Genomic DNA, 24,722 nt, shown 5'->3' with positions numbered 1-24,722 from the left:
CTATATTGATAAATCCTTGCAAGCAGGAATGTYTGGCAATGCATCTTCCAGCAGGGCTTGATGCAAGTTTAAACAATGAAGTGACGCACACACTATAAATGAAACTGCATCAGGACCTGTATTCTTTGATTTCCCTAAAACAAAATGCTTGCATTCTGGGGACAAGTCCACCATAGTTTCTTTTTCATTTGAATTTTCAGCTATTTCATTTTGTTTTTCAAAAAAGCAGTAGTTCTTACAGAAAGTATTTGCTTTGATCTAACAACACTCCTGGCCAGTAGCAGCTTGTGAAACCAGAATTTTAGATTAATATTGATTGAATTCATATATTGAGGAAATGTTAAACTATACTAGAAAGGGTCTAGTGTAYCACCAACTCCAATATTTATCCATGCAATATGAGAGACAGAGCAGAATTCAGGACAAGCAACCACAGCTCTTGCTAATGGTAGTAGGAATAGAAATCGTATGATGTAAATACATCTGYAATTTGGTCCTACATACCCACATTGTGCATTTCACAGCTGGCATTCCAGATTTTAATACTAAATGGGGCCTTCTAAGTATTTTACATTTAACTGAAAAATCTACAGTTGTTTACTAAGAAATAGGAAATTAGAGTGGGTTACTTCATGTTGTAATTAAATGGTGGTTCTGTATGAGAAGAAAGCTAATGATGCACCTAAAGACTCGTGCAGATGAATTCAGTTATTTCATAGAGAATAACATTATTCTAGGAAGGCATTAATGTAGGGACCTTAAAAACCAGCCATAACTCTGCTGGAATTTGAGATGTTGCTCAGATAGCTGCAATTCTGTATTACAGACTGAACACACCAAAAAGCAGAGATACATTTTAAGGTGAAAATTAGATCAGCACCTGCCCTACTGAATCAGATGGTACTTCAGAATCTTTTTATCTTTTGCATTATTGCTAAAGGGTTTTTTGTTTGTTTTGTTTTTGTTTGTTTGGGTTTTCTTTTGTTTTTTTTCCCTTAAATAAAATTCTTCATCTAAGCATAAGAATAGAAAGTGAAAGGAAAATAATTATTCCAGTAATATTTGGGGASTATTTCCTATTTTAACAGAATTTTCTTGAATAAATTCAAAACTAAAAGTCAATGAAAATCTTAAGAAATTTAGTTTTAAATAGGAAGACTTTATTTTTCTACAAGATATAGAAACACTGCCCTTTTTTATGTAGAAGACTAWAAAAAGCATGGGGTTTTTTTKAAGATTCCCTTTTATTTGGCCACCAGGTCTGGTCTGCTGAGAAAAAGATTACCTATAGCCATTTACTACGTACATAATTTTCCGTATTCAGGCAAAAGAATGCCTGAATAATCCTTTCCAGTGYTTTAAGGACAGCATGCAGCATAAGTCCAGGCAGCAGCCTCAGTTCTAAACCAGTTGAAAATGTGGCCAGACARCTACAATGAGTGGAAACCTTAAAGACACAGAAAGCCCTCCTTGCCAGGATTCAGGTCTGTGTAATCCACAAGTGCTCCCTGACTCTGAAGCCCCAGTAATGAACTATAGATCCTGACCACATAGGACTAAGTCACATTAGAGGGTGTCCACTGAAATCAATAACATGTATCCAATGTAGGATGCTTCCCCCCTACAATTCTTAAGSCRACCATGTGTGTATCATTAATCTAASGATAGAAAGGTATTTAAAATGTTTTAGTTCAAAGTACCTCCTGTTAATCTAGTTACGAAAATTAAATGTACACTAAGACAAAAGGGAAAAGAGAGACCAGTGCTTCTAAAATGAAGGCTTTATTTTTGGCAATAAAAATTTAGAACCCCTCCTCTTCCTCTCTCCCAAACCCTCAGGTTGATTCATCTCTCATTCAAATTTAAAATGCACAGAAAGGCTGCAACAAACCCACAGAAGATTGATATGCACCGCACTCCACACATGGTTTAGCTCTTTATTCCAAAGTCTGGCATGACGATGTTCGGTTTTGTGATGATATTATTTCAATATATAATAAACAGAGTTCGCTGTAAAAACAGTGCAATGCAAGTCCCCTTTAAAAAAAATACAAATTGTTACTATAGCGCTTTGAGAGAAAGGGAGAGAGAGATTCACAATGCAGGCTCAGAACTTGGCAACCTGTAAAAGTGCCCAGTCGAAAATTACTAACAGCTGGAGATGACAGTTGTTTTAACAGCTGAGCTGACAGGATTAATTTAAATGCACTGAAATCAAAAGTAGATAACACCTGTTTAGTCTTCCAGGGCCATTCGACAAGGTAGGCCAAAGGAAAAAAGCACAGCCAGGGCTGTCTGTGCGGGCATGTGTGCACCATGTATGTGTGCATGTCTGCATGCGTGTGTGTGTGTATGTGTGTGCATGTGTGGGCCTCTCCCTGCTTTCCTCTCTCCCTCCCCAAGCTCGGGACAGAAGGAGCCCAGAGAAGAATGACACACTTCTGAAGGCTGGGATGCAGAGGAGATCGGTGGCTTGTCACACAATAACAGAGAGGCCAACCCCYGCCAGCTTGGAACATCTGGTTCCCATTGTGCCCACCCTCCTGCTCACCCTTCTTCCCCCTTCTCTTATCCAAGGTCTGTGACCCAAACCCGGCACTGGATAAAGATCACTGAGTTTAAAGCTGCGGTTCCTCACTCCTGCATCCCAGYGATTCTCCTGGGTTAATTAATGCATTCTCTTTGAGCTCCAAGTCGCTGGAGCTCCCACACGCTCCCTCCCACCCGCTCCTTCCCCAAACTAAAAACAAAACAAAAAATTCCTCACCTTCTTGCCATGCCACAGCTCATAACTTGCATGTCCACAAAATAAATAAATAAATTCTACAAGACGTGTAAGAAAAAGCGTGTGAAACAGCAATTTTTTTTTTATGTGACAGGCAGGGAGGGGCTGATTTTATCTCTGCTTCTCAGGCTATCATCCTGCAYGGTGTCCTGCGTCGTGAGGGCTGCATGTCCCCAGAACCACAGCTGGATGTTCCAGCACAGCCCTTTGCTCTRGCCTGGAGCTGCAAGAGATCCAGCAAGGAGAACTGTCTGGTCCAAGAAGGGAGAATTGAGGACAATCTATGGAAACCACATCTTTTCCGAGTACTGTAACTACCACACAAGGCCACCGTGCCAACTTCCCACGGTACAAGAACCCGACGGGCCTGACTCTGCATCTGCTCCACTTGCAGCATTTCCATTGAGGGAAAAGTGAGCTCTGCTACTGATTCCAGGTCAAAGGCTCCCAAACTCAACCTGCTCCCAAACTCAACTCCCAACTCAACTCTTATTTCTGGTTGTACAAATAGGGCTGAGTTGTAAGAGGCAAGTACATCCAGGGAACTTGCTTCCCCAGATCTACATCCAGTTCCTTCCTGGAAAGCAGGACCACTGTCGGGCTGTGTCTCCCAAGCAGTAATTAAACTTCWCCACCATGCAGAAGAACACAGCTACTATCACGATCAACCACATTTCAAAACCAAAGAAAGGACACAGAAAATTAAATGTGGCAAATCTCTGAAAAAACACCGTGCAGAACAAAACCCAGAAGAAATTGTGTTTYCTGAGTCTGCTCTGTGCTTTTAGCCACAGGACTGATCTTTTCTCCCTGTATTCCTYCAGGGACAAAAGAACCCCAGCCCTAGAGTTGGTACAATGATGCTGTAGCTGTACAGTTCATACAACAAAGCCTTCAGCTCTTCCTTGGTGCCACACAGCCCCTCAGCAGGATGACAGTGAACTGAAAAGCTCACCTGCTCACTTCAGCTGACTGCAAACCCATCCACCACRCTGTCACACCAATATCAAAGCATGGTAGGCACCTTCAGGTTTTGCAGTTGAAGACGGAAAAAAAATGTTCAATAGAATGGTTCAGAGAATGTTTGATTCATTGATATCAAATTGGGTTACAGCATTAACCATTGGCAGAAAGCAGCCATCCATGGTAGCTGCCTCTTTGCTGCAGGTTTCAGCGTACTCAGCTTGTATTCTCTTTACATTTCCAGCCACCAAAGATCCTACACACTCCCTCCCACCTTCCTCTTCTCCAAACAGCACAAAGCCTCATATAGGCTAAACCACCGTGCCAAGAAAAACATAACAATTCTTAACTAAGCTGCATTTATTTACTTATTTCTGAATTTCAAGTCCTCCTTTAGCATTTATTGTCCAGACAAAACTATTTATATGGACAAATGCAAATATTAATAGCAATTCTGAGAGAAGAAAGAAGACCAAAACTCACCTCTTGTGTGTGAGCCCTATATGCAACAAACTGAAGTAAAACCACCATCAACACCAATTTGCCTAGACAAATTTCAAGTCTGGGTGTAAAACTGCCTTCATTTTCCTTCACGAAAAAGTACCAGGACAATTTTAAACCCAAGGCACATAAACCTTTCTCTGGAGGGCACACTTTGGCCACTAAACTAATTTTAATGGAGCTGGAGAGTGCCTTGTGATGAAGTGTACCTGAGTTTTATTACTGCAATCCAGTCTATGTGTGAGGGGATTTAATGCACAGGGCCASATTGCCCATTTTGCCAGTTTTGAATCCAGGGTAGGAGACCTCTATTAAAAGGCAGAAACCAACACCAGTTCTCAACTACTTCTGGGTAGGAAAGGAAAAACTTCAGTATATGAGATATAAAACTTCCTTACTKGCTGAAGCATTGAACTTTTCCAGCAAATGAACCTGGAGATTCCCAATACGTTCCTAAAATATTGGGCTACTACCAGAGGGCATTTTCCCTGTTATTTTTCATGTCCATGAACCTCTGCATGTCTGGATTCTGGCCAAGTCTGGAAGCAGAAGTGCCAAGGAACATGCGAGAGGCTGTTCTCCTGACAATTCCAATTTGGCTGGTTGCTGGAAATGACAGAAATCCCCAGAGAAAACCAGCACTAACGATAGTTTATCACCCAATATGCAGCACAAGATCCTTACTGCCTACCACAAATAAACCAGGAAATGTTTCAAAAATGGGGAAGAGGGGGGGGGAATGTAATAATATTGAGAGAACATATATTTTTAAAAATAAATAAACCCTCTACTCCATATAAACACACATCAAAGTATCAGCAGWGGTATTTGTACTAGCAGTAATAATGATGATGTCAGGAAGACCCGATTACCCTTGCTTATATCCATACTTTATTCTTACAAATTTCATAAAGCCTATCTGCACATCTAAATCATTAATTTCCATTAATATTTCCCGGGGAAAAAAAAAAAAAATCTCGCTTTATAAAGGGCTTTTTCAAAGTTTTCAGTCTACTGGGCATGCAATGATAATTGCTGCTCTGTTCTGCTTAATGATAGAGTCCTTTCCCTGCACAAAATAAGAAGCAGTTTCTTCCCCGCTTTTTATTTCTTTACACAACTCAGAGGCTCAAAGAAGATAATTACAAACAATGCCTGAAGAATGGTTCAGTTAATGTTAATTTATACAACAAACTAATTACTACCAAATGGTAAAAAATCACATGTGGAAGTTCCTGTCTCCCACGCACACAACTAAACCAGCAGCCATCTGTCTCAGCCTGGGAGCTCTCAGTGACAACCGCGGAAAGCAAGGCAAAGGATGAATCCARATACACCAGGCTACTTCCCCTGACACAAAACCATGGGATTCAAACACCATCCTCTCTACATGGTGATCTTAGCAGTGGTGTTTTTCCYCTTTCATTTATAAAACAAACAAACAACTTGCATCGGTAACTGCCTTGCTGTGTAAATTTCATCTCAACCCCAAGAATTTAGGATGAAGTCTAAAATACCTTAATCTATCAGCAGTGTTTTCTCTACAATACTCTCTATAACATCCATAACTATCAGAAAGTGTGAGGTTTTTAATCTGCTTACAGTATGTTAGACAACATGATGGGAAAATGTGCTTTTTTTGTTTCAACATTTTTTTCTCAACCTGAGAAACCAATTTTCTCCCAAACCTTGAAAAATCAAAGTACAGTACAATTGTTAAACACTTTTATGGGATGCTCATTAAAAACTGACAGGGAGAAAAAAGCTGRGGACAAATCCTGAAGCATTTGTTCAGTTTAAAGTCTCATTGAATTCAATGTGAGTGTTACTTTATTGAGGACTTCAATACCAGATCCTTTACATGAACAAGGACCTTGGCATTTTGACTGTTAATTATTCTCTGATTAGCTTGCATCTAGTGAAACAAACTAAACACAATATTATCCCCTAAGCTCGGTTCAAGAAATCTCAACTCCAATATTCTCCTCTCCCTGTGAGATCAGAACTCCAGCAGTCATCAAAGAAAGTGCTGTACATGAATAGGAGCAAAATATCAGAGTTTAGATTCACTGCGCAGATTTCAGAGGAGAAGGGTTTTTTTTCCCTAACAATAAAAACTTACAAATCTATCTTTGTTTGAATATAAGGCAAAATTTTCATGCTGCAGAATGATCTCTACATATCTCATTTAAATCAGGCCCCCCTCTTATGTTTCTGTGAATCCCACAGCAGTGCCAAAGTGCAGCCTTCACTTTATTAGAAAGAGACAAGCCAGGATAAGGTAAAGACTGAAGATGTTTTAGTAAAGATGAAATGTCTATGAACTTGTGCTTCTGAGCATTTCCCTATTCAAAAAGAAAGAATATGTTTCAGATAGCCTGAAATAATCACAGAGGAGGAACAAGTGCCACAGCAATTTAAAACAAGGTCCCTGTAATCTCATATTCATGAAGTAACACAATCATTATTTCTACGTGGCAAGAAAAGTATCGACAGTTTAAATGAAGTAAACAAGAAAAAAATCACAAGAGAATCTACATAACCAAACAATAATGCCTAATTATTCCTCATTCACAGTYCTTAACAGAATTATGATATATAAAAAAAATTACAGGGAAATGATTCTTGCATACAGCCAAGAGCATAAAATTTTACATAATAAAATACATYCATTGAAGTGAAGGAGGAAGAAACAATTTTCCTGTCGCTCAGCCCTATTTCGCCTCGTCTTTTTTTTACACCATCAGGAGTTGCTTTCTATGAATGAGAACTTAGAATCCTTCATAAGGATTTCAYTCTGTTTCACATTTCACAATGTTCTTACTTTTTTTAGCCACATTTTAYAGAAGATTAGCTACTATTTAAGGTTTCTTTTTTTTGGGAGGAGGGGGATAGGTGGGAAGAGGGAGGGTATAGGAATCACAATCCCAGAACAGCAAAGTCCAGTTCTTGGTTTAACAAGTGACCTAAGGCAGCTTCCAACATGGATTTGGAATGTGAAATGAACCACTGAGTGCTGTTTCAGTGAGTGGGGTAAGACAAAAAAAGGAAGAGTCATTAACCACTGTGTGTGTTACAGAAAAACCTGCACCTGGTTTTGGGGAACGCTTTGGACATCTCACAGTCCTTGGGCTGGGACTGACGTCAGGTCTCTTCCCTCCTCTTTCACCCCAAGTAGCCTCAAGCAGCTCTCACAGCCAAAAGTCTGCCTCTAATTTTAGTTCCCACTCCTGGCACATGTTGTGTCCTAGATCACTGAAAGCCTTGAATTAATACACTAAGACCCAGTATTAAGCTAAAGAACTGACAGCTTTATGGACTGCATTCAGCCTGGGAGGAAAGCTACCTGGCATTGCCTAAACAATCCCAGTGCCCTCTCCAAGTAGGAACAAGATTTTCCAAAAAAAGGAAAGAAAAAAAGAAGGATCAAACAAACAAATCCCCACTAGTATTTCCTCGATCCCAAGATTAACCAGATTGCAAAGGTGGATTCTAAGGGAGAAGGTAAGATCTGAAAAATGCTAGAGGACAACTTTTAACCTCCTGATACTGAAAAGCTTAACATTATTGTCTCCCCGTTCCATTTTCTGACAATGTTTTCTGTTTATGCAAATGCAGCAGGCATCTCTATTCTTCTCCTCTTGATGCTTTTTCACCTGCCTTTATGTCTGCAGGGACTTGTCTGCTAACAGAGCTGAAGCAGAGGAGTTAAAAACAGCCATAGTGTATCTTGTGTGCTCCTGAAAACACTCAGCAGYGTGGTGGTTGGTAGCTGCAGTCTCATTTCTGGTGAACATTTACAATGTCCAATATAAGCAGATCAATTGTTAGCACCAACTTGCGAGAAACCAAGGATGAAATGGAACTGGCAGCTGAACACTCTCCCTCTCCAGCACTTTAATGGCAGTTTGCTCCATGCTATATTTATGGCATAAGGCCACAATGAAAGCAACAACCAACAGAATGAGTTTACACAGAAAAATTAGGAAAATTTTGCAGTCTGGCAATGTAAGAAAGCACCTCTCATTACTTTGTCTTTGTGAGCCCCACTACTTTAAAATACTGGGTCATGCATACTGTGTAGCATCCACTSTGTTCCCCCATCCAATAACCTGTCTAGGAATAAAATAATATTAATAAAAAGCCMTGTAAGTGTCTCAAAAAGACTGCATTTGTTTTTCAGCAGAAAGAACAATGTATAGCCTAAACCCCTATGTCATGTATATTACTCATCTAACAATTTTATGTTTAGTTACAGAATGATTACCAATGAAAGCTTCCTAATTCATCAGAATTCAGAGAGGATTGACTTGGCCAAACTAGCAAGAGAAGAATGCACTCTGTCTTGATATACATCCCATACCCCAAAGCTTCACAGGAGCCATGAATCAATTAGATGACACAGCAAGAGGAAATGCATAAAAAAAAGACTTAAAATAAAATAATCTTTAGTGAAATGTCTCCATATTTAGTTAAACAGCATTGCTGATTAAGGCTGTACATGAGCTCAGTGTGGATTCCAGAATTGTTGCAGCTGACAATCATTACCAAGAGCCTGCTGTCTTCTAGTTTCATCTTCATATATTAATTTTGCATACAAGGAAATAGAACTATTTGGAAATACGTGGCTTTATTTAAGTCATGTATATAGATATCTCAGCAAAAATACATTAACATGCTTTACCCTTCACAACAAGCCAGCAATTCTACAGGATCAAATGAATACACAGTAATGACTACAGTCGAAACCATTTTTCTGATTAGTTGTTATTTGCTGTTTCTTTTTTTTTTTTTTTCCTGGTGCCTGACTCTGTGGGAGACAGGATGCTCAGTTACTGAAACGGGATATGTGTTGTGGGCAAAACAGAAAAAGAAAAAAAAAACTTCAGCATAAAAGCATCAGGGTACATAAAAAAAAAGCATTCTTCTTCCATGTGATCTTTTGTCTCTGGAGTATTTACCTGAAGATTGTGTGGGCTAATCTACAGTACAACACTAATGCAACATTCCAAACTGTCCTGGAAAAACAGGACACTTGGTAACCACTTCCAAGTCAGGAGAGACACTTTGCTTTCTGATAAAGCACTTGGACATCAGTTGTAACTTTGAGGTTCTTAAATAGTTGGCTGTAATCATTCTTGTTTATTGGAAGTGCAATACAATAATTGTTTGGACAGTTTTCTGAGGTAGCAATGGTATTTTCYCTTGGGCATATGGACTGGCCTTTGCAACTGCAGTTCCTAGATATTCAGAAAAAATTGGTAAATTTTAGTCAAGTAGCATGTCCCATACACAACCAACAGTCACTGCTGGACTTCACATCCATAGATTTATTCTGCAGTGTGTCTATTATTTATTTTCAGATTCAATAATTTAATTGACTACAGCACAAAGGCTCAGATGAACAATGGAGGTTCCTTGCACATAACAGGCAAGTCTGAGGGTTAATTCATCCTGCACTATTGTACTTAGATACAAGTATCTTACCATCTAGGAAATGGAAGTTTCTACCAATAATGACTGCACAGACTTTGTTGTTGGTGTTACCTTTCAGTTCTTTTAATACTGCTCCTTCTAGGAACAGGCCTAATCCCTGTCTCTAGAGGGATAAAAAAAACAAGTCACATTGGGTTCTTTACAAATCCTGTATTGGGTCAAATGTTGCCTTCCTAAAGCTCTTGCGTATTCAGTGGGAGTGATGAACTTGCATCTGAGAGCAGAATTTGGCCCACACCACCCTGGAGTGTCCATTAACTCTCCCACACTCAGAAATAAATCAAGACAAGATTCCTCACAAGCACAATAAGCCTAAAATATTAACTGTGCTGCTCACAAGAGGGAGACCAGGAATTCCACTTCAGTCAGATGGTTTTCTCTTCCTCCATCTGACCTGCATCAGTGAGGAGAAGAGGGCAGGATGCTCATTCAGTCCCAGGATGTGCCCTGCATGGGGTTCACCCAGAGCAGGAAGCCAGCAGGACCCACAAAAGGTGGGCATGTTCCCTCATCCAACCCCCCTGGGAGTGGAGACATGCAGGGTGCAGGTCATTCCCCTCCACTCACTTTGGAACCCATCCTTGCTGCCCCCAGCCCCCAACCCCAGCTCTTCCTTGCCAAACCTTGGGAGCCACCACTTCTATTTACACCTTTTACCCYATGCCACAACCCCGTGTTGCCACCTGTCAGTCACAGCTCCATTTGTCTCCAGGAGGGAGAATAAGAAGGAGGGGGAAGGAAGAGAGCAGGAGGACCTTTGCATTGATCAGAAATGTTTGGGGTGGGAAAGAAGGGGGAGGAGGGGGAGAGAGATGGAGATAGATTAGAGGGTAACAAAACTGGAGAGGAAGATAAACAGAGCCAAAAAGAAAAATGTCCTTTGTTCATTTAAATGGCTCTCTGCTCCCAAGCCCTCTGCATGACTAATGCCACGCTGTGGTGTGTAAACCTCTTGGGCACATAACACAAACAAAGCATAACTCGGCCTGAACAAACAAAGGCCTAAGCAACAGTGATTGAATTCATCTTAAAACAACAAATCAATTCTTCCCTATTAATGCCCTAAATACCAGCGTAGGAGCACTGTCCTGTTGTAATAAACAGCCATGTGTTCAATTACCGTCTGTTTTCCCAACTACTGCTCTCTCCAGTAATTACACCATGCAATGCATTCTACATTGACATTATATTAATGTGCTGGGAGGAGAGATCTTAAATACGAATTAAATCAAGGCTAAATATCTCAGAGAACCTTACCGAGTCACACAAGTGCTAACAGGGCATTCATTCTTCAGCAGAAAGCACAGCCTGATTTTTCTCTTCATTCACTTTTCACTTTCATCCTCTGGCTAAATAAATAAATTAAAATACAAGCTTGAAAGAGCTCTATTGCCCCAAAGACCAGCGCAGCAAACCTTTCACAAGCTCTCTAAAGTCCACTTCACCTGTGCAAGAAAGCTCCTCAATGAGGAGCGTTTCTTAAGTATCAGCTTACCTCCCATCAGCCCAACAGCAGCGACAAATATCCTTCAACAACACACAGGTGACAATGAAGTGGGGCAAGAAATACAAAAGCAGAAAACTTTACGGACTGAGACAAAAGCAGGAGAATAGAAGTTTAAGAAAAGGTTTCTTACCCTTTTGCAGAACCATCAAACAACTTCTATTGACTACTGAATAGCACAGAGCAAACAGACCAAACAAAAGATATGATGAAAGACATATTTACTCGTGCAAGGCTCCTTCCCCCCATCTCAACCTTTCTTTCCTTTTCACATACACCCACACTGCACCGTTTGCATTGTGTTGTTTAATAACCAATAGCAACCCAGAGGAAACAGTGGAAGGGTTTCTATGATGCTGTCAAGCACCAGACAGATGCTTGGCAGTGTCAATATGTTCTTTACATTTGGGTTGTGCCAAGGTTTGAAATTAAAAATAAAATAGGAATAATAATACTGGCAGAGAAAGAGAAAGATGGCAATGAGTTAGTGCATGGATGTACAATAACTTTTAAATCAATGGACTGTCATCCTGGATTTTACTTCAGCACTTTTAACTGTTATGGAAATGAATAAATAAAGCTTTTCTTTTTGCTTGTGTACTGGACTGCAAGAATTTTAATAGAAAACAAAGTAAAATTCTGGGGTGTACCAGCTGCAGATTTCTAGTCCCTCTAGCACAGACTCCAAGGTTTTCACTGCAAAGACAGGCCAAGTACATCTAATGTATGTAGAATGTAAACTTCCAAGATCTGCTCAAAAAGAAAATGCCCTAGKTGCTGCAAAATTCTGCCGACTTGAGGCTTCAGAACGCACAGAAATTTGCACGTTTGTAGGAAATCAAATTTTGAAAGCTCTTCTGACTAATTCTACAGATTGCCCTCAAAACCACAGTGTGTAACATTCAGATATATTTAAGTATCTTTATAATAACTGTTCATTTGTCCTTCTCAGGTCATTAGATACAAAACCACCCCCAAAACCTCACCAGGTTTTGCAACTCATTTTTGTTTGACTGGTTTGCATTTTTTCATTTCAGCTGCCAAACCAAGCCAGGGGAAAAGCTGTTTCCACCTGACCCAAAGTGTTTTATTTGATCCTAATTGAAATGTTTTCATTTCTCTTTCAGATTAATCATCTTAAACATTTAAAAACAAAAAATATAATTTCCAATGAAACATTTTGTCTAAAAATGTTGACTGTTCCAAATTTTCTACTATTTTTTGGCTAAAATTAACTTGTTGAATTATTAAATGCTATCAGTCCTTAATTACTGTTTAACAGGTTTTAGGGTGCTCAGGGTGGAGAATTCCCCCCAACTTGCCTTTATTTGGTTTTTGAGCACTTTTTGAATACATATGTTACAGAAATCATAAACATATAGCATATTGTCCTGAGACAATACAGAAACCACAATACAATTAAAATGTGTGAGAAGAAAAGATGCTAAAAGGAATTCTACCTTCCCAGTACGGYTTATGTACAATGCAGGAGATTTATATGGTTGTGCAAAGCTGGCAACCCTCAAACCACCTTAAAAATACTAACGTTAAACAGACATGTCTCTAATAAAAGTATGCAGCAGCTTCAAACTTAAGAGTGTTTTTACAAGGCTATTTCATTAGCTAAACAAGCAAGTGGGAGTTGCTGCAAATGTTGCTCCTTGCCATACTAGAGGCTTTCCCTTGCTTCTGGTAAACAGAAGACACAAGACAGCCTTGTGAATAGCTCATGGCACAGACKGAGATCTAAAGCTAATCAGACAGGATGACAGGTCATCTTAATCAACTTCAAAAAGCCAATCCACATGCTCGTCCCAGCTCCTCGCTCTCCTTCCCGCATCGCTCTCTCACTCCTTTGGCCGCGTTTCCCCCTTCCCCCTCCGCTCTCTCCCCACAAATTGTGCTGTTAAGAAAGAACGCAGGGAGCCCTTCAGGTCTCAGCATCCCGGGCGCAGGTGGTGGGGAAAACTTTGAAGTGAGCTCTCCACTAACTCTAGAGCTGGCCGTGCCTCCTCCGTAAGCAGCTCTTATTAAAAACAAGACCAAGCACCCACTAGAACAAAACCGAGCAGGCCTATTTAATTAGGGCAAATGCTTGATATCCACTTCTTCATGTTAAACCACACAGTCACACAAGCCTGGGAGGTCTGATTAATTTTAATATGCACGGTCGTGACAAGCGCCTCAGGGGTAAGAGAAAGGGGGAAAAAAAATCCCACAAATCCTGCTGGCTCGACAAATAGGTTTCGGCTAAATGGTGTGTATGTTGCCCAGATTAAGATGTTACTATTCAGCAAGGGCTTGAACCTTTAATATGAGGGACAAGAGGCCCGAGAAACAGGTGGCTCGCTCTTCACTCTTGAATAAATGACATCCTCGAAAGCTGCGGCACACGAGCACACAGAAAGAGCTGGCAAASTCCCCCACGTACATCTGGGTATTCCAGTCTGGGGCAGAGGTTTCTCCAGCAGTTATCCAAGGACTGAAGTGAAGGTCAGAAAGCTAATGGCTTTTCCAGGGGAGGGGGAAATGAAAATAAAATAATAATAATAAAAAATTAAAAAGAGAGAGAGCGCACAAAAAACAAAGGCAAACTGCAAACAGATCTAGGTGGATTACAACAGGGGAAGCAGGGACAGCAAAATGATGTGGGGGCAAAAGTGACAGCAAGTTTTGAAAACTCCTACTGAAATGAATCATAGCGAGTGAGGAGTCTGGCTACCTGAGGATTTAGGGGCAGAAAGGAGCCCAAATAATTATTTTTGCCTTGTTGAATCCCTTATATGTTGTGTTTGTTAAAGATGGGAAGTGAAAAGATAAAGCATTTTTCTTTTGCTCCTGCCTGTTCAATATTAGAGTGAACATAACCTAGAAAGAAGTTTTAATTGTAGAGATTCATCAGAGAAGACTTTCCTTCTGAATCAGGGAGGGGGAGAAGGACTGCATCTTCTCTCCAAAAGCACAAGTTTCCTGTATCTCACTTGACCATAATGCTTTCTTCTATATTCAAGATGCTGTATCAGCACCTCAGATGCCTTTATCAAAAGGAAAAAGAAAAATCCAAAAGCTAAAAACCTTTGAGGATGTAAGAAGAGAGAGCTGGAAGGAAATCTAAGCAAATTTTGAAAACATCCATTGAAATAAACTGTGACTATCAGGCTAAACTGTTGGGAAGGAAAATACTTAAAAACTGAAGGCAACAAATGAATAAACTTCACTTTGAGCAAGTCAGAGCTGGCAAGGCTTCAAACTAGGCTACCTCTGTTCTAGAGTTAAAGCACTTGTTAATAAAGGTTTAAGCTACAGTATTTAACAAGGCCTTCTCTTCACACAGGCCTATTTCACAAACTTAATCKTTCAAATGTTTTAATTATTTTTTATTTGTATCAGCAGTATACGAAGGCATATTTCCATATGGCAGAGTCTTTGAAAGAAGTGCATGGAAGTTTGATGCTGGCCTGCTCTACAAGAAAAGACACATTTTCTGGTGACAGACTGCAGAGGTGAACATGGAACCACGAGGCACCTGAAGGACCCGTCCACAGCAGCAGGAGTGTACGAACAAAACTTGAAAGTACTCAGCTGCAAMGTACCCTTGTTTGTCCTTCAGTGGAAAAGCATTACAAAGCCTCTTCAACATGTACTCTGTCAAAGGGACAGTGAAGAACCAAATAAAAGAATTTCAAACCCCAACCAATTACAGTATCCTTAGGCCTTTCCCGAATCTGTGCATTTCATTTCTTCCCATCACATCAGATGTGATTTAAAAACAAGAGACTGCATTTCAAAGGCCACCCTTCTTGTGCCCATGAACAGCTTGCTTTGGAATTTTTGGCTTAAAAAGAGGGATACATCTTGATTTTTTTACAAGATTTGCTGATTAAAAGTTTGATATTAGGAGATACTCTGGTATCTTATTTCAGCTACAGAGCCAGAATTCAGTATGCCTCACTTTTATAGACTACAGAACTGCTTAAACAACAGTAATTTAAATTACCACATTAACAGGTGTTGTGATTTATAATGTAAACTTAAACATCAAATACAAATAGCCTTTGGGGGATGTTCAGAAGACAAAAATCATGCCCAAGAGGCTCTTCTCATCCCTTTTTTCCCGACAAGTAATTACTTATAGTATTGCTGCCTACTATAATACATGAAGCTCTAGTACTCACRTTGCCTGTTAAAGCTCTGCAAACATACATATTCCCTTCTATCTAATCAGCTGAGATCAATTGCTCCCCCTCTGAAGACCTAAGGACTTATATCAAAATTTGGAAGAAGGAAAAATATGAAACACAATGAATGAACAATTTGTGTGTGTGTTTATATATATTTATGTCTAAACATATATAACACATTATATATATATATATGTACATGTGTATGTATGTATATCTGTGTATATGTCTTTATAGAAAATTCAAAATATTTGTTTAAACAGACAAAGGGAATGGAGCTTCAGAGGTCCTTACCAAGGAAGAATGAGCCATGCAGATAAATGACTGTACCCATACATGCTCATATGCTCGGCCTCTGTGATCAAGGTGATGTTCATATGATCCTGCTTTACATGGAATTCCTACAAATTCTACACAATAACACAGACTTGGCCTCAAAAGACCCACTACGAATGTTTTAAAGACAAACAGATACATAACCTGTTACAAATACATACTGCCAAAATGAAAAAAGAAGACTGATCCTTAATTAAAAGTCAGGAGACATAAAGAGCCAGAGAGTACTCCAGCTTATTCTAAAAATAGGAGGGAATTTATTTGTTTGCCTGTTTCTTTTCCAGAAGCCAAGCCATACGTTTAGGGGAAAGGCTACAGAGATTTCAGAGATTTAATTTTCCACAAGCACAGGCCATAAATTAAAATACAGCCATCCAATCCCATTAATAGTGCAAGGAAAAGCTAAGTGGTTGCTTTGGTCTTTTCTTTCACAAACTTGTGTCAAGCTCAGTGACTTCAAAGAGATTTCCATTTCATTTCTACAAATGAGGAGAACAGACAGACAGAGAGTCTCTGCCATCCTCTGATGCCTGAAGAAAACAGAAGAAAAACATGCCTGTATCTCATTCTCCTAATGATTTTAGCTGCAAAAGGAATCCCATGGTCGGCAGACGACCCTCAGGGCAAGGGCTTGAGGTCTGTCACAGTGTATAAGGCTTCTCCAAACCCACTCCATTATCTTCATTATTGTATACCAGGAATAAAAGGGGACTGACTCCTCTTCTGAAGCTCAAGTTAGAAAGGACAGAATGTTTCATGTAAAATAACATTGTGTGACTTCAGTAATAGGTTTATGCCTTTGGGGGCCTAATACTAAAGCTGCATATAAGGATTTTCCACAGAATTTGAGAGAAGAAAAATGAGCACTGTATTAGTAATGAGTAAAATTCCACAAGTTTTAGATTCACTGAAAYATTTTATGTCTCTGTGTCAGCATGACTCATTGTCAATCACATACTTTCATACAGCAGGATGAAAATGGCAAGATTAAGGGGAAAAGAAAAAGAGCATGGAGCTTTATGGCTAAGTATAAACCCCTATAAAAACAAAACAAAAAAAAMCCCATACTCATATCCAAGGAGGAAAAGGAAGTGACAAGCATTTGGGAAAGTAGGTAGCATGGGCTCCTACAGGGCACATTAACCAAAGGTGTAAATACAACAAATCTACATGAAAACTGTTTATATGAAGAGTGATGCTTCCCTTGTCAGCTCATGTGAGTACATACGTGCAAATGTACGTGTGCATTGGTGCACTCTGAGCAGAATGTTTAAATTGCAAAAATTCTGGTCCTTTACTGACAAAATTTACTAATTTTAACTTTTACTTTCTAACTAACTTAATTTAAGAGAACTGTTTATCCTGTATCAGTAAAGTTTCTTAGAAACAGTCAAGCCTGTTATCAATATTTTGGAATATCTCACTTGTCCTTAAAGCTCATTTCAGATAAGTGAAGCCTTTTCCCTGACTGATATGAGATTTGAATTGAGACCTAAAGTTRCCTACCCAGCCCTTCCCTTTTTTCTGTTTTTGAAGAAACAGACCATTTGAAAGAATACTTCAAAAGCATGTTTCCCACAGTAATTCAGGAGACTATTTCAAACAATAAAAAGAGAGCAAACAYGGCCCATTGTACAAGTTAAATAATATATAAACTTTTGAGTACATAGAGAAATGGGAATCTGGCTCATATCTGGTCTTCGAAAGATTCACAGGAAATTGATTTAATTAAACCTCAACTACTGGTGCAAATGTTTCCCTTCTTCCCAAAGGGAAATAAAGTATTATATTATTCTTGTTGACATAACGTAGCAAAGCTTAACCAAGATTCTTGATCTTCATCCCACAAAGCTCTACAAACTAGCAAGACTAAAAATCATTACTGAAATACACAGTTATCACAAATTGCTGCATTTTTACCTACATGTACTATCAAAGATTCCCACTTGTAACATCTTATTCAYGGGGAAATTCATTAATATGCTAATTACCTGACTAGCAACCAGTGATGACTGACAATTTTACTTTAGCACTATATGAAGAAGACATGACAATAATTTTCTGCTGGGGTTCAAACAGAGAAGACGCTATGTTGCATCAGTATATAACTCATTTAGGGAAAAAGACTCATATTTGTAGAGGACCTCTAAGAACAGTCTTGCCATCTGCACCCAGAAATATATATTTTTTAATTAGCCACTCTAAAAACAATCATGTTGGCTGAAGGGAAGGGGGAGGGAGGCTTGTCAAAATGATGTATTTGTCCCTCACCACCCTTCAATGCTCTTATGCAAGTCTAATTTTCTTCCTARCCAGCTCACCTCTCTGGCCTCCTTTTGTTTCATGTCCCATTTCCCATTCTCTTCTAACTTCTGAACTTTTGTTAGTTCGCTTTTAAGGAGAAAGGGAAAAAAAGCTCAACTCTTTCCTATTCATTTTTTTCCTGGATGGGGAGTAAGCAGAGACATGAATATGGCACCCTCATAATGATTTAACTAGGGCTTAATGAAATTTTCATCACAACCTGCTGTTCAATTTAATGGCCTTTGAAAGACAATAGAACAATGGCTAGAGGGAAGAAAAGATTTTTTGTTGCATGCATTTGCAAAGCCCAACATTCAGTTGCTCCCCCTCCTCTCTCTCCCAATCTCTTCACAAAGCTGTAGATCTTTTGTTTGTACTGTATATTTTCATTTTAGTAGAGCTGAGATAATGCACAAGCTCTGTAACCATTCTCATGTCTATCTGTGGCCTTTCCTTAATGGAGTCTGTGCAGCTTGTACAACCTCATACTCAACAGAGTATTTATACACTGCCCAGAACTCCCTGTTCTTTCCTCTCTGTCAGATAAAAGCCTGGTCTCCTTCCCACCCATTCCCCCACCAATCTTTTCTATCCAAAGGCACAAGGTATGTTATGGCACTGACCATTGCATCAACGTAAATGCAAAAAAAAAAAAAAAAAAAAAAAAAAAAAAAAAAAAAAAAAAAAAAAAAAAAAAAAAAAAAAAAAAAAAAAGCTGTAAGTAATATTAAAAAAATTCTTAGACAAAGAATTTGTTTCTCAGACCCTTACTGTGTGCTCCAGTGAAGAAAAGCCTAATTTACAATCCTGTCATGCTCGTGCATGTGCCAGTGTGTTTGTGTCTGCATCCATACTTTCATTCCAAGTATGCAGGTTGTCCTAAGATTTTCTCATAGGTGCTGTCACTTCATGTGTCAGCACTGAGGTGGGCCYTGAGAGCTCTGATTTAAATGTTTGAAGTAGATTTCCACAAAAGGATAGGAGAGTGTAAATGAAAACAGAGCCTCGTTACTGTGCACCAGGGAACTGGCTAAGTATGTTCACACAATTGGCTGCCAGTGTCCCGAAAAGGCGGCCGTAAATACGCATGCAGATATCTATGGAGAGCATAATGAGAACTTCATCTTCCAATCATGACTTTGACTCTGCCCCAAACAGGCAAAAATTTAAAATCTTACTCTTTGGTCTTAGTCTCATCCCATGGAGCACAAGTGTCATCACCACTAACCAGAGAGAAGGTTTCAAAAAGACACCGGTTCTCCAGAAATGACACCTAGAAGCCAAAGCTGAAACTTGCTGGCCATACATAATGGACTCTGTCTGTACAGCACCTGCACTACAGATAAAGCATGATGTGTCCCACACAAAAGCTTTAATGAATTCCCAATTTAACTTCTTACCTTTCAAATAATGACACGAACACTAGATCATTTCACAGAAATATTGATATTGTTGATAATACCTCTTTTAGCTCTAGAAATGGGAAGAAGGGAGCAGTGTTCCCAGGCAATTAAAACTAGCTCACTGAAGGCATATTGAGGAGGTTGCAACTGTAACATAAAGACCACTAGACTCTCTTTTTTGGGAAAAGCTAAAATCATTAGCTATGATGGGACACTGATAGAATTTGCCTCTAATGCAGACAAGAACKGTAAGATCTTTAATTCTTCTAGCAAGAAAAAGCAAGCAGAGCAGAAAACAGCAAGATTACAAAGTATACATATCCAAAGGATCTGGAGAAAAGAACACAGAAAATTTTGGCCAGTTTCCCAGGCCTTACCTTCTGGCTCGTTTTTGATGAGCTCTTCCATTTTCCTTTGCTTCAGGGTGTCCACGACATCCGCGAGGCTCCCCTTGCGCCTCTCCGGGGTTCCCAGGGCTGTGCTGGACAAGGACTCTCCACTCTGACGCCCACCTTCTTCTGCCTTCAAGGGTGAGGTAGATGAGTTGTGCGGGGCAAATGAAGACATCACTTTATTGCCATCAACTTCCTGAAAGGGGAGAAAAACAAGATGAAACTTTCCTTTCTTTTCTCAAAGAAGGGGGAAAAAAAAAAGACGGAAAGAAAGAACAATCCTTTGTTCTTTGAGTTCATTGCTGTTTGTTCTTCTGTTGAAACCTTTAAAAAGGCATGCAATGCTTCAAAAACACCCAGAACAAAGCCTATCCATAAAGCATAAACCAAGATTACAGGCTGGAGTGAACAAAGATCAGCTTGCAAGAGAGAAACATAAAATACAGTTTTTCCCTAATTGAGAAGAAGTGTTGTTCTCATAGGTTTTCTAATAACAATGGTATTGATTACCTTTAATTGTTTGTTCTTTTACAGCTCTCTTTCTAAAAAAAAAACCTTCAATTTTTACAAGGACCATTAATTTCCTGACTTTATAAAGCACTTAATGCCTTGATGGCTAGCTGTTGTAAGAAATGAAATAGTAACCAAAAAATTAAATGTCCTTCACCATATGACATATTTTAACTCACAGTTCAAGCTGTTCTACCATCTATAAAGGGTGAAGCAATTGCTTTTTGTTTTCTAATTCTCTTCTGTCTCAAACCTTCATTGYTTGTAGAAACAGTGTTTTTCACAAAGGTGGTCCTAATGACTTTCCTTGGCAGCACAATGGCAAAACTCTGTGACTTCCTGGAACATGCACACAACCCTCCTCACGTGAGAGTCCACAGAGGTCTACTCATTAATTTTAATGGAAAGCAAAACTGGTTCCAGCATCTTCAAACTTGCCTTCATTAACGTGAGAGCCTTCTCCTCCACGCCTCCTCCAACATAAAGCAACATTCTCTGCACACATTGCTACTCCTTTCATGTCTCTTATACTCTACCCTTCTGTACACATCTCCCAAACCCATTTTTTCCTCTGCTAACATATGCCATCTGTACCTGAAAAACTTAGGTCAATGTCTCCAAAGCTGGTTGCGGAGTAATACACTGCATAAAATATAATGCTGTAAACATGTATAGTTTTTATTTTGATCTGATTTTCCAGGGTTTTTTTTTCACTATCCTATAACCTTACATTTCTGTACTCCTGATTTTTAATGAATAGTATTTGTTAAAAAAAGTCACTGGATCATCTTGTGTTTTGAGTTAAAGAGTTGGTTGAAGTCATTAATAATTTTTAAATTGTTTTCATTTTAAAGGGCATGAACGTGTTACATATACCAATATATATGCACACATACTATTTTAAGTGATTTGTGTTATAATTTTATATTTTTTGAGCAATTTTGATGTCTCTGCTGTAAYAAACCAMAGTATTTCAGAAAAAAAWTGTATTTTTAAAAATAGAGCATAAATTGCTAAAAACTACCTCAATAAAATTTGAGTGGAGCTACATGGAAGACAAGCAATAAAGAAAATGTTTGTTTTCACAGGCTACTCTGTYGTGGCAAAAAGATTACCTATGGTTAAGAAAACTTTTAATGCAAACAGTTTTGAACAGCTTGAATGTGTTATACTAGTGAATAAATTCCCTAACAGAATCGGATTTAACTGAGATTACAATCTGGGCCATCATATGCCCCAAAAGCCAAACCCAGTGATGTTAATGAGAGACTTTCTACTGACGTCAATGAGCTTTTGACCAAGCCCTAAAAAATTTTCCGACACCAGTCAACAGAAACGCTCCTTTTATTTTTTTTTTTCTTGCAACTCCCTCCATTTTTGTTCTGCACTTGGAAAATTCCTAGTTGCTAACACCAGACTTCAAAACTTAGTTGAAGCCAAATGCAATTTTTTTCACATATACAGACTAGAATAAACTGTTTCTTTAGCACCAGTCTAGACAAGCAAAATGGTTAACTTCAGCATCAGCTCAGATTTTATCTAAAATTCAAACCCATTATCACCAAATGGTAAATTTTTTTCCTACACGCAAGGTCGAAAGAGGAARTGTCTTGAAAGCTGCTTTCTTATTCACACTTTGAGACAGATAAGCCAAATATCATCTTTATTTACAGTTCTTAAATCTACCTATGCCATCAGTTACATTATAGGAACTCATTTTACCAGGAACTAGTTCCTTGTTTTAATCCYGCTTCTGTGCCACATATTGAGCACAGACACAAAGTACTCATCAAAGCTCCCTAAACCTCAGGCATCACCACGACTGTTTTCATGTACATTTTGGGTGCATGCAAGGTGGACTTTTTAGGTACAAATATATTCTTCTAACCAGTTTGTTAGAAGAAGCATAAGAAGACAAGGATTGATTATGTAAAGTAATATAAGATGGTTTTCAAAATCACAAATTGCTTGGCTTTCAAATGAAACTCACAAGTATTKTTAAAACTACTAAAATTTCTCTGCCTGACTTTTTGTGGAAAAGGAATTGTGAAGAGGACAAGGCAGTAGTCTCTGAGTAAGGCATCATGAAAGGACTCCGGATACTCARTTCCTAGTTCTTTCAAAGGCACTGCCAAACCATGGAAAAGATCACCTTATTTTTCCCCTGCATTTCAGTTTCCTACCTGTAAAACAGGCATGAGCAATATCTTATATTATAAAGGTCTTGGAATGATAAATTCATTAATAACAGAGACACCCTCCCACTACAGTGTCGGCTAAAAGCATTTGTACTACCACGGTTAGGAAGACTGCATAGCTGGATAAAAAAGGAAAGGGAAGTGTTCTACACTGATTTTTTTAAAGGTAAATTATATAATAAAATATACAATTGAGCAACCATCCCCAAACCTTAGAACACCCTGGTTAGGTGCGCACGTATGCAGTGTTTGCATATCACATACATGGCTATTTATACACTCGTGGGGTTTAAGACACTCAATCAAAACACATATACAGTAGGGGAACAGCTGCAATCACATCTCAGTGGGCTAAATTACAGTACACCAGTGAATTATTCATTCAGAAAGATCTGTAGCAATCACACATCCATTGCGTGATTTGCAATCCAAGAGGAATCCTCTCCTTGCCGTACCGGTGGATGAGAGCACAGCCCAGCTTCTGATGCTGATGACAGTTCAACATGTATCTGCCAGCATACCAGCTCCAAAATCTGCCTTTCCACGAGCCCAGGATCCTTTTATTCTGTCATTCACAACAACAATGCAAAACGTGCAACAGTTACCTCGGCTTTCACTTTATGTCCCTCTCTTATTTTGTTCTTTCTTATGCTGCTACTGGGAGAAGTGAAAAAGCTCTCAATAGATGTGGATTTTTACTTCTAGCACATAAAAAGAAAGGAGACTCCCACCACATAAAACCTGCTTGTGTCAATGGCAGCATAAAGCTAAAAAACTTCTAGTAAAGAAAATCCTCTGATATTGCATACAAGAGTTTGACTATCCCCCTGAACACACTCAGAGAAATCCTTAACGGCAAGAAAGATATGTCAGCAACAGTTTAAAATTAATCCCCTGAGAGGGAAGTTCCCTCCAAAGAAGTGAGATTTAGCAGATTCCCTTTTAAAAAGGACACATAGATGTGACTTTTTTTTTTCCAGTTTAACTGAGACAAAAGCATCAGCATGGTAAAGTGGCATTAAAGAACATCAGTATCTACTACTGATGTTTTAAAATTAAGTCAGTCAAGCCACACACAAGCCCTATCTCTCAGCCACCAAAACAATGGACAAACACTCTTTTCCTGGAGAACAGTGTCTGTCAGCTGTGTAACCATTTCACCTGTTCAAGTTTGATTACATTCCAGCCTCTGGCACTGTTAATCCTGGTAACAGTTTTATGCAGTCAGCAGCTGCTTGGTGGATGGGGCTCTATTGTTCATTTGCATTGCGAATTGCTCTGCTAATGTTTGCTGGCCCAACATTTCCTCCAGCTCCGAGCTGGGATCGTACTCACCAACACCTGAGGCTGCTGCTTCTCGCTTTTCCCACTTCAGAAAGGCACTACACAGATCCTGCTGAAGCAAACAGTCTAGGCCCTTCTTTCCCCCCACAACAACAGCAACMAAAAAAGGGACYRACCCACGTTTGATGTCTTCTGCTTCTGATGCAAGCTAGAATCCACAGGGAGACTTGTTCATTTACAAGAAAGTTGCCTCGATATTGCCAAATAGCTTTCCACGTATGGAGGAAATACCTCTTCCACGGTTTAATGATAAAACAGGCTTCTGCCCTTTCAGGATGAGGTCAATAATCTTCCTTTGTTAATCTTGGGCAAGCTTTACTTAATCTAGCCCCCTTGTCACCTTTGTGATTGACAGGAAAAGTCATGTCACTGGACAATGGACTTGTCCTCACTGAGCAATATCTTTTTTAAAGATTACACAATGTTACCCTTGCTCTCATAAAAAGTGCAAACATTTTGCTGTTAAAAGAAACTCCTCATTCCAGCTGTATCTTTCAAACTGTCTCTCTTCTGTTTCCAGGGTCCAAGGGAGGCCCATTTCAGTACTACAGAGGAACATTTAAAGGCTTAATGAAAAGAAACAGGTTGTACTCCGTGAGATTTCCAAAATATCTCCTAGTGCTCTAAATAGATCTCATCTTCTCCTTCCTCATCTAGAGATGCACATTATTCCTGTCTGCAATTAAACTCAGATAGAAAATTCTACTTCCGTGACATTAAAATTTTGTCCCAAACCAACCAAGAATTGAAGCAGAAGAAAACTCAAAACTAAGTCTGAAACTGTTAATTACCACCATATGGTATG

General features: G+C 39.2%; 1 protein-coding gene across 7 annotated transcripts in view; it reads right to left on the bottom strand.

Moving 5' to 3' along the window:
* Positions 1 to 24,722, bottom strand: part of SOX5 (SRY-box transcription factor 5) — a 282,661-nt gene that overhangs the window by 193,953 nt on the left and 63,986 nt on the right. For all 7 annotated transcript variants that reach the window (XM_057369514.1, XM_057369516.1, XM_057369515.1 and 4 more), the window contains exon 3: positions 19,851 to 20,061. In XM_057369514.1, the coding sequence (XP_057225497.1) occupies positions 19,851 to 20,061 (211 nt within the window). The remainder of the gene's footprint in view (positions 1 to 19,850; positions 20,062 to 24,722) is intronic.

Source organism: Malurus melanocephalus, unplaced genomic scaffold (assembly GCF_030028575.1).
Source record: "Malurus melanocephalus ecotype Western Australia unplaced genomic scaffold, MMel_1.1 scaffold_112, whole genome shotgun sequence".
Taxonomy (NCBI): Eukaryota; Metazoa; Chordata; class Aves; order Passeriformes; family Maluridae; genus Malurus; species Malurus melanocephalus.
This window is presented reverse-complemented; position numbering and strand designations above follow the sequence as displayed.